The sequence below is a fragment of the Hyperoodon ampullatus genome (assembly GCF_949752795.1).
Source record: "Hyperoodon ampullatus genome assembly, chromosome: 1".
Lineage (NCBI taxonomy): Eukaryota > Metazoa > Chordata > Mammalia > Artiodactyla > Ziphiidae > Hyperoodon > Hyperoodon ampullatus.
The window spans coordinates 128,704,858-128,717,877 of NC_136914.1; the positions used below are offsets into that span (position 1 = coordinate 128,704,858).

At 49.1% G+C, this 13,020-nt stretch overlaps 1 protein-coding gene across 2 annotated transcripts in view; it reads right to left on the reverse strand.

The window, feature by feature from the left end:
* Positions 1 to 258: 258 nt before the first annotated feature.
* Positions 259 to 13,020, reverse strand: part of TBC1D14 (TBC1 domain family member 14) — a 90,564-nt gene continuing 77,802 nt past the window's right edge. For both annotated transcript variants that reach the window (XM_079717139.1, XM_079717140.1), the window contains exons 12-13: positions 4,380 to 4,638; positions 259 to 645 (exon numbers count right to left, since the gene is read on the reverse strand). In XM_079717139.1, the coding sequence (XP_079573265.1) occupies positions 580 to 645; positions 4,380 to 4,638 (325 nt within the window). In that variant the 3' untranslated portion in view covers positions 259 to 579. The remainder of the gene's footprint in view (positions 646 to 4,379; positions 4,639 to 13,020) is intronic.

Below are 13,020 nucleotides of genomic sequence, written 5' to 3' on the forward strand. Positions count from 1 at the left end.
GTCAGATCGTGTCCCGGGGAGCCCACGCGCACTCGTCAGTGGCTGTCCTGTGAGAACCCATTTTCCTGTAATGTTATCTTTGGTAGTTGGGCTTTAAAAACATGACCGGCGGCCCTCGAAAGATTATCTCGGTAACTAAATCAGCAATCCCTTTCTGACGAAAATATGTAAATATGAGCCAATAACATCTCTGAGATCTCCCAAATAACATTTCTCATGCACCCTGGCTATGAAAAATTGTAATGTACTTTCCAGTAGTTGACATAAAGGCATTACAATTTAATTAACTTTTGCTGAAATGAGGGGGGGGGATTAGCCACTGCCCTATTTTTAAACCATGCGGAATATGCGGTGGTTGGCCATGGCCATCATTCCACTGAGCTTCTTAAGGCTTAGCCTTGGTTTAATTCTTTTAAAAGTTTTTTTGTTTTGTTTTGTTTTGTTTAAGGCCAACTCCAGCATTAGGAATCAAACGTGAAAATAGCCCCTGTCCTTCGGAGCTGCCAGTATGTCCGCCTAAACAACACAGGTGCCACTTGGAGAACTGCTTCAGTGCCGAGCACAAGTCCACCTGCCGCCTCAGTGTCTGAGAGACGGGCTTCCTTTCTCCATTTCCCGGCTGTCCTTCTGCAAGGCGGTCAGTACCTGGGAATCACAGGAAGACATCAGTGGGTGATCTGCAATACACACTGAACACAGGTCCTGACAGCCTCCTATCACCCGCCACTTCTGCCTCCCCACCAGCCACTTCTCTGGTCCGTCTGCCACGCCTGCATCCAGATCCACCCTTCAGCATGGAAATCCGACCACGCCGTCGCCAGGCTAATGTCTACAACCACTTCCCACCAGCCAGCAGGTACCCACGTCAAGGCAGGGCTACAGGGCTCCGCTCCTTCCACAGTCTGGCTCCAGCCCCAGCACGCCCCACTCTAGAATGCCAACGCCCTACGGGGCCCTCACACGCAGCTGCCCCCGCTGCCCCGCCCCTCTCTCTCCACCAGCAAACGATGCAGCCTTCCAAGGCCTAAGAGACATCAGCTCCTCCTTCCAAGGCCTAAGAGGCATCAGCTCCTCGCACGGCTCCCTGGGAGTTCCCGAGGCAACTGGGCTCCTCCGACTGGGTGCTCAGCTGTTAGTTACCACCTTTGTTTTTAAAAACATTACCTTCCACCCAGATTGCTTAACAACAGCCGGGACATAACAATAGGCCCCACTTATCTCATGCCCACTCTAGCCAAGCAGGGCCCTCACCAGGCACCTCCAGCACAGCAGCTGTTTAATCCACACAACACTGTAAGTCACCTGAACAACAGACACTCATACAAGTGACCTGCTAAAAGCCAAACAGCTCATACGGACTCAACCCAGATCTGTCTGATTTCAAAACCAAGGGACTCTCTGTAGCACCTGTGCTGAACTACTGGGGCCAGGCACTATGCCACTTTAATTGAATTACAAAGTACAGGGGGAAAGCAGAAACATTTTATGTGGGTTTCAAGTAAATTGCACAGAAGGGCTAAGGGTAAAGTCCCCCTCTCTACCTCTAAGTAAATGACACTTTCAACCAAACATAAACATTTAACTGTTTTGTAAAGCTCACCAGGATCTTAACCTTAAGCACAGTGTTTAAGAGAAACGTGCATAAAGCACAATTCCCATGGGACCTGGAACTAAATAAACTCGCTGGTGCCTACCATCAGGCTGACGCCTATTACTGTCCCACCGTTAGAGAATGTCCTACTATTTAATAACCTTTGACCTGGTTTTAACCAATAATTTTCACCTAAAATGCAAGGAGCAAATTGACAGATCTGGATTCAGTCCGTCTCTCTTTGCGTGTCTCTGTGGGTACGCGGGTGAGGGTGGGGATAGAGGGAAGGACCAGTGTAATACTGGGGTGGCCAAAAAGTTCCTTTGGGTTTTTCCGTAATCTTACGGAAAAATACTAATACTAATTAAGGATATTTCTTTTCTTTTTCTTTTTTTTTTTTTTTTGCGGTACGCGGGCCTCTCACTGTTGTGGCCTCTCCCATTGCGGAGCACAGGCTCCGGACGCGCAGGCTCAGCGGCCATGGCTCACGGGCCCAGCCGCTCCACGGTATGTGGGATCCTCCCAGACTGGGGCACGAACCCATGTCCCCTGCATTGGCAGGCGGACTCCCAACCACTGCGCCACCAGGGAAGCCCCACTTGTTTCTTAATCAGAGAAAGGCTCTTCTTCCCTCTCGCCAGATCCCTGATAATTATACAGCCAGTCCTGCTCACACTTGAGCTGAGTTGTTTTAACGGCTTTGCTGAGATACAGTTCACATACCACACAATTCACCCATTTGAAGTGCACAATTCAGTGGCTTTTAGTATATTCGTAGATATGTGCAACCCTCGCCACAGTCAATTTTAGAACATTTTCATCACCCCATCCTCCAGCTATCACAGCCCTGCCCCCCACCTCGCCCATTCCCTTGGCAACCACTAATCTACTTCCTGTCTCTACAGATTTCCCTTTCTGAAATTGCATACAGTGGAACCACAGAGTATGTGGTCTTTAGTGTCTGGCTTTTTCACTTAACGTAATGTTTTGAAGGTGCATCCATGCTGTAGCATGAGTCAGTACTTCATTCCTTTTTATAAACTGAACGTATTTATTTCAGAAATGCAACTCATGCCACACTAAGCACAAAACAGTGCCCACCCCGCCCTGTAAAACCAGGGGAGCATTTCACAGTATCACCCAAGGGCCCACTATAGCAGTTGTGCTCCTTCCCAAAAGACCCAGATAGGAAGGAAGACCACCAGCCAGAGAGCATCATATAACAGGACAAGGAAGTGAGGAAGGACCAGCCGGGAGGCAGACCAAAGGGCCCAGGTGAGAGGGGAACCTCGCTCTGGTTAATAAATAAACAGGAACTGAATTGTACACTGTTAAAAAGGTGAATTTTATGGTATGTAAATTAATAAAGCTGTTATAAAAATAAAGAGGCTGCTAACTAAGATCAAAGGGAGAGAGTCTAATCACCTATGAAGTAATCTAGCCAAACATAAAAACTGACTGGGCCTTCAGATCTGTCAGTTTACAGGAAATACAGAGGAGAAGGACCGCATTAAACACCACCACAGGGGACTTCCCCGGTGGTCCAGTAGTTAAGACTCTGCGCTTTCACCGCGGGGGGCACGGGTTCAGTCCCTGATCGGGGAACTAAGATCCGCGTGCTGCGCTGCGTGGCAGGTATGAATGAATGAATGAATGAATGAATGAATTTTTAAAACACCAGAGGGATAGAACCAGCAAAATCCAGATGGTGGGAACTGCTATTGGACAAATGACCTCGTTTCCTCAATAAATAAAGGGGGAAGGGAGAAGCGGAAAGGTGGGTAGCCTATACACTAAAAAAAAGACTTAAAAGAACTTTCAACCAACTGCAATGTGTAGACCTTATTTGGATCTTGACTTAAGCAAACTATAAAGCTACTGCTGACATTTGAAAACAGAAATCTGAAACTGACTGGATATTTGACAGGCACATGGGGGTGCGTTATTCTATTTTATTCTATTTTTGAATGTACTTTAAGTCTTCTACTAATAAAAAAGATTAATCAGGAACAAGCACTGTATGGCATACTTGAGCAAGTACAAGCCTCCCCTAGGACCTGATGCTCAGGCAGACTGAGCATACGCAGGGTCAGGAAGCAAGGTTTTATTTTTTCCCTTTCAGAATGATCAAGACTGGAACCAGACAACAACAGCCAATCCCACAGGGGATAAAACCTAAGAGGGGTGTGTCCAGAGGAGAAGAGGGGAACCTAGAAGAAGCAGGCCCGGGGTGGACGCGCGCCCGTGCTACCAGCTCAGCTGCTCGAGCCGGAGCAACATATCCCCACATCCAGGGAAGCCCTCCTCCCGCCCTCCCCCCTCCCCCTCCTCCGCCCACCCTCCTCTGCCTCTGCACCTACTGAGAACACACAGTTCACCTCTTTGGGCCTCCTTTGTTTATCGGTGAGATGGGGACAAGTTAGTTCCTTTTGTTTACTGTCTCTGACATTTAAAAAAAGGGGGGAAGGCTTGTTTTACAAAATACTATCTAACACGCAGAGAGTACTGCAACGGCAAACCAGGGGTTCTGACCTCCCAGCGCCACTGCAGAATGAGGGGGAAGGCTTTTATTCTCCAGCCCCTTCTTCTGGCAGAGACCCAAAGAGGAAACGCCTGCCCAAGACCCCCCTGTGGCAGAGCTGAGCCTCAAGCCCAGGTCACCTCACTTCCAGCCCAAGAACTACTCCAGAGAGGGCTGTTTCCTCAAAGGGCACTGGGCATAACTCACTTCCTGAATCAGACTACTGAGCCATCGCTCTACGGAGTAGAGAACAAAAGACCCGCTTACCTGAGCCCACTTCTTGTTTCGACTTTGCATCTGAACTGTAGCTATGGAAGCAAAAAGTTCCTCTGCAGGCAAGTCCTCGGGCAGCCTCGTTAGGAACTGAGCTATGTGAATGAAGTCCATGTGGGTCAGGATGTCCTCGAACAGCTTCAGGAGGCCCAGGGCCGTGCGGAACAGAAACTGCTCCCCGTCACGACAGAACACATCCCACACGCGACAGGCCAGATCCAGGGGCAAAGATTTGCTATATAAAGTAAAGATCCTGGAAAAAAAGTTTGAGCTGTTCACATTCTGGATGGCACAAAGAAAGAGCTCTGAATTCAGGTCAAATCCGTTAAAATGCTCCCTGAGTTAGTCACTTTCATACTTACACCGCGGGGCGGGTGGTGGGGGAGGAGAAGCCCTAGGCCTGCAGTCACTCTGACGGTCAATTTAAACATCTTATAGAACAGCATTATCAGGGAGCTTCCCTGGTGGCACAGGGGTTAAGACTCCGTGCTCCCAATGCAGGGGGCCTGCGTTCGACCCCTGGTCAGGGAACTAGATCCCACATGCATGCCGCAACTAAGGAGCCCCTGAGCCACAACTAAGGGGCCCCCCTGCCACAACTAAGACCTGGCGCAACCAAATAAATAAATGAAAAACAAAAAACAGAAAACAGCTTTATCAGCTTTCACAGAAAATCTCAAACACCGTACACTTTCTGAATTAGACATCAATTACTTCTACGTGCAACACATATTTACCGTGCACCTACTATGTGCTTATTACTCTGAGGTAAGTGCTAGATATAAGGTTAATAAGGCAGACAGAGCTTAGAGTCTGGTGGGGAGTAAAAACAGTAAACGGAAATGTATAATTCAGGGACTTCCTTGGTGGTCCAGTGGTTAAGACTCCACGCCTCCACTGCAGGGGGCACAGGTTCGACCCCTGGTCAGGGAACTAAGATGCTACGTGTCACGCAGTGTGGCCACAAAAAATACACACACACACACACACACACACACACACACACACACAATTCAGCATATACAAGTACCCATTACTTCTGAAGAGTACCATACACTTTTCTCCCAGTAGGGGTCAGCAAAGGAACAGAGTAAATTTTTCCAAATAAATCTGACAGTGGAGTACAAGAAATTGATCTTATATTTAGCAATGCAAACCATCAGGTGAAAAAAATAAGTGAAACACAGATATGTATTCCCTTAAAAAACTGTGATGATCACAATTCAAACTACCAAACAAATACAGTCTTAGGTGAGCAAACAGGTCTAATCATCTCTACCCTGGACTTGGGCCTGTGTCACAAAGCAAGGCGAGTCCAGGTTGAGATGCAGGCCAAGCTGATTCTCTGTGAATCCGCCCTCCTCCCGCAGCTGTGAGACGCAGCCCGGGTGCCATCTCCAGGTGCCTCCTGACCCCCACCCGCTCCGGGCCCCGCTCTGCCCCTGTGCTTTGACCGCGAGCTGTTTGCTCCTGTCTTCCCCACGGACACTGCCCAAGAGTAGGGACCCCAGCCACTGCATCTCCATCCGCAGCATCTGGCGCAGCACCGGGCAATCTCTGCTGAGGAAGTGTGTCCACGAACCCCCAGCCCGCTTCAGGATGTCACAGGTGTTAGTGGTTCTCACTGCCTTCTTCCAGTACTAGTCCTCATCACAAGTGGGGACGTTCTCTAGCCCTCCTGGAAAATCACTTTCCCACAGGTTTCAGTATTTCCTTAGTGCCCATGCTGACTCGAGACCCACAGGGCCCGTGAAGGCAGCTGAGCTCAGGTGCTGGACTCAGACGGCGGGGCCGCCTTGGTCAAGAGGTAATGTCACCAGGCCTTTAACAGCAGGACTCTCACTCTCCTACAACAGATCCTACCAGAAACATTACACCGGGACTTCGCTGGTGGTCCAGCGGTAAAGAATCCTCCTTATAATGCAGCGGACGCGGGTTTGATCCCTGGTCAGGGAACTAAGATCTCACATGCTGCAGGTCAACTAAGCCCACGTGCGGCAACTACTGAGCCTGCGCGCCTCAACAAGAGCCCGCGAGCCACAACTAAGACCGACGGGGCCAAAAGTAATGAATAAAGTAAATAAATAAATAAGTAATAAATCTTAAAAAAAAGAAATGTCACCCCATGCTGGCAGAGCTGCTCACAGGATTCACAGGCACGGGCTTCCTGCCTGCCGCGAGCTCCAGGGTGCAATCTACTCTGCCTCTCTCCCCCTGGCAGGATGCTCTGCGGAGGAGCATTCACACAGCGTGCTAACTGAGACCCAGTAACCTTCAGGGCTACTACCCCCGTCAGTGCTTTACAAGGTTCAAGAAAGGCATAATAATTTAGATTTCAACTCAGATGATGGAAGAGGGAGACAGATGTCAGAGAAAAATCAGCCCAGCTCCCACCACCAGTAACAGAACCAGACCCTGAACCCATGCCCTGAATGTCCACAGTGGGCCACGTGCCCTCAGGCAACATGCTGAGGAGGACAACCTACCTTTAAAAGGTACAACAAACCTTCAGCCTGAGGGTCTTACTGTCTCAATAGACAGAAAACCATCTCATTACTCAGTCTAGAAAACACAGTTCAAGGGACACAGCCAAGAGACCTTTGTTTCGCCTCTCAGTCTAAACACTCTCAATTCTATCTAGAAGACACTTTATTTTTAAAAAATGAAAAAGAACTGACCTAATCCCCAGTACTACTTACATGCCAATTCATCAGTGGAAATCAAACCTTTACATCTTAAAAGCAGAGTCTTGAGCAAAAAAAGATGGAAAAATTGAGTAGCTACAGGCAAAGAGGGAGAAAAACAACAAAAGAAATTTCTCAAACGTAATATTCTTGAGTTCAGATTTGTGTGTGGGTCTTCATAAACTACTTCAGATATGTTTTGAACTTTACAAAATTAAGCCAACATCCAAATGATGAAGAATGCCGCATTCATCTGGGACATAGTAAGTTCTATACAAGTGTTATTTATTATTACATTTTTTAAGAATGTATACCAAAAATGATATATATTAAACACATTCGAAGTACTGTCTATAGGGAATGGAGTGGGGATGGGATAAAAAAGATTAACGACAGACAAACAAGAGTAGCCTTGCATGAAATAGTGACACTAGTTTACCATGAACTCAGAAGTATGATTAATTTAATCTTCTTCAATTTACATTTTTAAAAAAATTCACAAGAATTTACCAATCAAGCTGTTATCAACCATTTGCTTTACTGAGTTGGCAAATACGGACTATTTGCAGGTAGCATTTGTGGTAAGTCAATGGTTCAAAGTTCAAAAAACTCACCCTGAACTTAGGATGAACTTAAGATATAAAAACTGGACTTCCATGGTGGCACAGTGGTTAAGAATCCGCCTGCCAGTGCAGGGGACATGGGTTCAAGCCCTGCTCTGGGAAGATCCCACATGCCGTGGAGCAACCAAGCCCGTGCGCCATGACTACTGAGACTGTGCTCTAGAGCCCGTGAGCCACAACTACTGAAGCCCACGCACCTAAAACCCGTGCTCTGCAACAAGAGAAGCTACCACAATGAGAAGCCCACGCACCGCAACAAAGAGTAGCCCTTGCTCGCCACAACTAGAGAAAGTCCACACGCAGCAACGAAGACCCAACACAGCCAAATAAATAAATAAATAAGATATAAAAACTACAGCCAAGCCCAGCCCACCCCAAAAAGAAAAAAAAAAAAAAAAAAAAGGGAATGCCACCCTTAATGCTTGTGATGCCCATCTGCTCAATCCTGCCAACCATCCTAGGCATTCCCATTACTCCATGAGGTAACTTCTGAGATCTGAGCCCTGCTGATTCTCATCAGGTCAGTCCATTCATCATAAATATTTTTCAAAGCCTGCTCTATGCCAGTCCCTGTTCTTTGTGCTGAGGCTATACAGCACACAACAAAACAGACAAGTTTCCCGGCCCTCAGGGGTGGAAAGGATACGCATAGAATGTCAGATGTTGATTTAAATAAAAGCAGTGGTGGGAGATACGGACTGCCAGTTTGGGTGTGTAAACAGGACAGTCGAGGAGAGTGCGTCACTGAAAAGTGACACTTCCATAAAGCCCTGAAGAGGAAGAGGCAAGGCAGGAGAAAGGGTCAGGGAAGTACCCAGACAGAGGAAGTGGTGAGCTCACGAGCTCTGAGGCACGAGGAAACCCAGCAACATCCAAAGAAGAGTAAGGAGGCCACTGGGCTGAAGCCAAAAACAGCCAAGGGGAGAACACGAGGATGCCTGTGGGGCCCAGGGGCCCAGGGGCCCAGCACACGGGACCTTACAGGCTGTTACCAGGCCTGCAGGTTTTATTCTATGAGTGGAGCATCTGACCAGGGGAGGGGCCTGTCCCCTGTGCTGAGAAGCGCCTGCAGGGGAACGCAGGCTTCACTGGGCGACCACTGAAACGATCAGGCAGGTCAGCACAGCACGGCAGCAGTGGAGGTGGCCTGAAGCAGAGAGACTGTGGACAGACTCTGTGATGGGTGTGTCTCACGGGAAATGCAATGGAGGGGTGTGGACAGACTCTGTGATGGGTGTGTCTCACGGGAAATGCAATGGAGGGGTGGGTCTAAGATGCAATTCAAAGGATGGAGTTCTCGTTAAGGAGATGTGGGATTGCTGGTTTGGACAGGAAGGTGAGGAGTTGAGTTTGAGGCATGTTACGTTGGTAAGCCAGACATCCAAGTGGATAAATAAATTAATCTGGAGTTCAGAGGGCTCTGGGCTGGTGACAGTTTGTGTATAGATGGTATCAGATAAAGGAAGTATTCTAGAATCAGAGAGTGAAGAATGTCAAATGCTGCTGAAAAGTCAAATAAGACTGAGAACTGATCACCAAGCACATACTTCATGCAGAAAAATATGATATGATACATTGTATGATATGATACAAAAGTATGATATGAAATGATACATTGTATCATTTACTATTTTTTATGTACTGAAATGGAATTATTAAGGCCTTGAATGTACTATATCTTAAATAAAATGTGCCTTTCAAAGAAAGGCATTTAAAAATTTTCCCCTGGCAAATGTCTACTCATCCACAGCTCAGCCTAGATGACCCTCTCTGGGAAGGCTGTTTCCTGGCCCCTGGGCTAGGCTGGGTCTCTCCCGTTAGATGTTCACACTGCACCTCATACATCCCTTTTGTAAGATTCATTGAATGGGGATGGACCTCCCACCCCAGCTACCTTCCATGCTCTGAGCCTCACAGGCTCTGGCAGGCCTTCCAGCAGTCAGCTGCCGGCCCCTGGGATCCAGCCCGGGCCACCTCCTGCTCGACACCAAGAATCCAGGGTCACTGCCTCCCGGTCTCCTGCTCTGGACGGCCAGCCTCTGAGCAGGGAGGTTGTTCTCCTCCCCCCTCACCTTCAAGCAGGGCTGCTCAGAGCACATCCGCAGGCTCCCTCCCTCTCCTCCCATCTCCCCTCTCACTGGAAAACCATTCATTACCAGCAGCTTTCAAATGCTTCACTGTATCCTAAACCACATTTAGACTCAGAACCAGCTGTGAATAGGACACTGAAACAATGCTCTCCTGGTTTCCTCTCAGAAGAGTGGTTAATCAGACTACATTCCTGCGGGTGAAGAGCCACTCAGCTCCCGTGGGGCTGAGGTGAGCCGCACCAGCCCACAGCCCACAGCCCAGGAACACGAGGGCTGCTGTGTGCACAGGGCCCTCCCTGTCTGCAGTCCTGCAAGTCTGCTCCCCAAGGGGGACTCTGGGCTTCACCCTGCTCCAGCCAGGATGCATGTGGAAGAAACAGGGGCAGACGGCGAAAGCCCCACGGGCCTTCCCGGGACTGCTGGTGGTGTTCTCCCATGGAGGAAGAGAGAATTCGAGGATTTCTCCCCCAAGACACGTTTGCTTTTCTCCCCTGGACCACTGCATATTACTGCACTGTATATGAGATAGTTTCAGGTACCGATTCAACTAATGCAAAAAAATGTCTTTTTATATTGCTAAGCTAATGAAGTGGCTATAGGCTCATAAACGACAACAAACACAAATTGTGTGTATCTATTTCCCCCTTAATGTATGTAAGAGGAACAGTTTCTTCCCTGTCAAGCCTTCACAATTTCCAGAAAACATTCTTAGCTGGCGATGCCTAATCTAACTGCTTGCCTGCAAACAGGGAGCACAGTCAGGGAAGGGAGATGGGGAGGGAGTCCACCACTTCCAAAGCCGGGCATGGAGGTAAAGCTCCTTCTCAGGAACCAGTGGTGGGAGAACGGACACCCACCCTGGTCTGCTTCTCAAAGGCCCTGGCTGCAGGTAAAACAGAGCCGCCAGGAAGCACATACTTCCCGGGGCTGGGCACTGCTTTATAAGCTCCTACCTGGATTATCCAGTTTATTCCTTGAGGAAGTACAACCATCATCTCCATTTTACAGGTGAAGAAACCAAAAATAAAGGGAGGCTGTGGAAACACAGACTTAGCCTGAGGTAAAAGGGCAAAGGTCACCTAGCAGTCTCCCTCATGGAGAAGCCACGTGGACCTTCATGGCCTGACATCACCGATTCCCAGCTGTGCCCACATTTTCCCATCCTGACCAGTTCCTAAGAATGAGCCTTTGTCCCCAGAGCTGGCTTAGGAAGTGGCCCTGAACCCCACTCCCAAGCCCACCATGGTGCTCCAGAAACTCAGACAAGCAGGGAAGACGCTGCTAGATAACTACCTAGCCTCCTTAGATTTTGTGAGGATTAAATAAAACAACATTAAACACCCAACGCACAGCTGCATTCATTAAAAAATTGAAGGCAGTTGTATGTGTCTCGGTTCAAACTTAATTAATAAGCCCAACCCCTGACCCAATCCTGGAAGCCATCAGCCGGATCCACCTCTGAGCCCCCCGAGCACCCTCCAACTTGAGCCCAAAGGTGTTCTCACCTTAGGTGCCAGCACCAAGCAGCAGGTAAATAATGTGACTCCTGCATTAGCACCTAGGCTCCATCTCAGCCAGGCTGCAGTGCGCTGGTGACCACAGGCTGTGCAGGCCCTTCCTGCGAGCAGCTTTCCCACCTGCGGGCTTGGAACCCTCCTCCAGCCCTCCATACGCGCTGAGGAAGCCCCCGCGTGGGCCAGATGCTACTCCGGATGCCGGGAGCTCAGCGAGACAACCCCACCCTGGAGGAGTTCTCAGGCAGACCTGGAAGTTAGAAGCTAATGGTAAGGGGCTTCCCTGGTGGCGCAGTGGTTAAGAATCCACCTGCCAATGCAGGGGACACGAGTTCGAGCCCTGGTCCAGGAAGACCCCACATGCTGCGGAGCAACTAAGCCCATGCGCCACAACTACTGAGCCTGCGCTCTAGAGCCCACGAGCCACAACTACTGAGCCCATGTGCCACAACTACTGAAACCCACACACCTAGAGCCCGTGCTCCGCAACAAGAGAAGCCACCGCAATGAGAAGCCCGTGCACCGCAACAAACAGTAGCCCCTGCTCGCGGCAACTAGAGAAAGCCCGTGGCAACAACGAAGACCCAACGCAGACAAAAATAAAATGAATAAATTAATTTAAAAATAAATAAATAAAAGCTAATGGTGAAATGTATGCAAGATGCGATGGAAACTAAAATCTTCCGACGGTAATTTCACCTTCAACCTGTCTTTAAGGTAGAGACTGAGTGTAATGACAGGATCTCCAAGTATCACCAAACGTCATTCAAGAAACATTAATCAGGATAGAGAAAGTTCTGCTTGACTCTTTTATTAATTCAGGATTATATATTACAAAACCTACTCACGCCTCTGAATAATTCTGCCGTTTGACAGCAGTGGGAAATGTTTTGGTAAGTTAAATGACCACATGTCAGTCCTCTGCCTGAACACTGAAAACTCTGTAGGAAGATGAGCACAGCGGGCGAGATCCTGTTGTGACCCTCCCGTCTCCGTGTGAGCAAAGAAGAGCGACAAGCACACTAAATAAAGACCCCTTGCCAGGAAGGCGGCATCGGCAAGTGAATCTAAGTCTCAGCTGTGAAGTCTCTGTAACACTGGGCAGACGGCAGCCCCCAGTCCACGTGGGGAGGCTAGCACCCGAGTGAGCCTCGGGCTGGACTCCATGGATTTTAAACCCAGGAAGGGCCCCTCAGGAACAGATGCGTTCTTGGCTCTAGGACTCTGAGCCCAGCACGGGGCCAGGCACTAGGGACACAGAGGGGACTGACAAAGCTCAGTCTGTTACCGGAGCAGCAAGAAACCAGCGATGCTCTCAGTGGGTCGGCGCCGTGATGGACGGAAGCATCAACTGCTGGGGTGGAGGGGAGAGAAAAGAGGATTCTGGAAGAATAACTCTTAAACTGGGCAAGACAATGTCCTATAAAGCTACAATGTTATAACCCAGGGGGTGGAGAAACTGTCCTGGGAGTGAAGAAGGACAACTCCTAGATGGCCTCTGGTGGGCAGACGGCGGGGCAGGAGAGGAGATTTTGTCATCTAATCTGAGCACCTACACAGCTCACCCAGGACACTCGGCGGCCAAACCACAGGGGCTCCACAACCCTCTGACATAGACAAGGAGAGTCAGCTACTGGCACCCTCTGCAGACCACACACACAGTGCAGCTCCACCAGGCGTGTGCAACTCAGGCAGGCCCTGATGTCAGGGGTGTAGACGTGGCT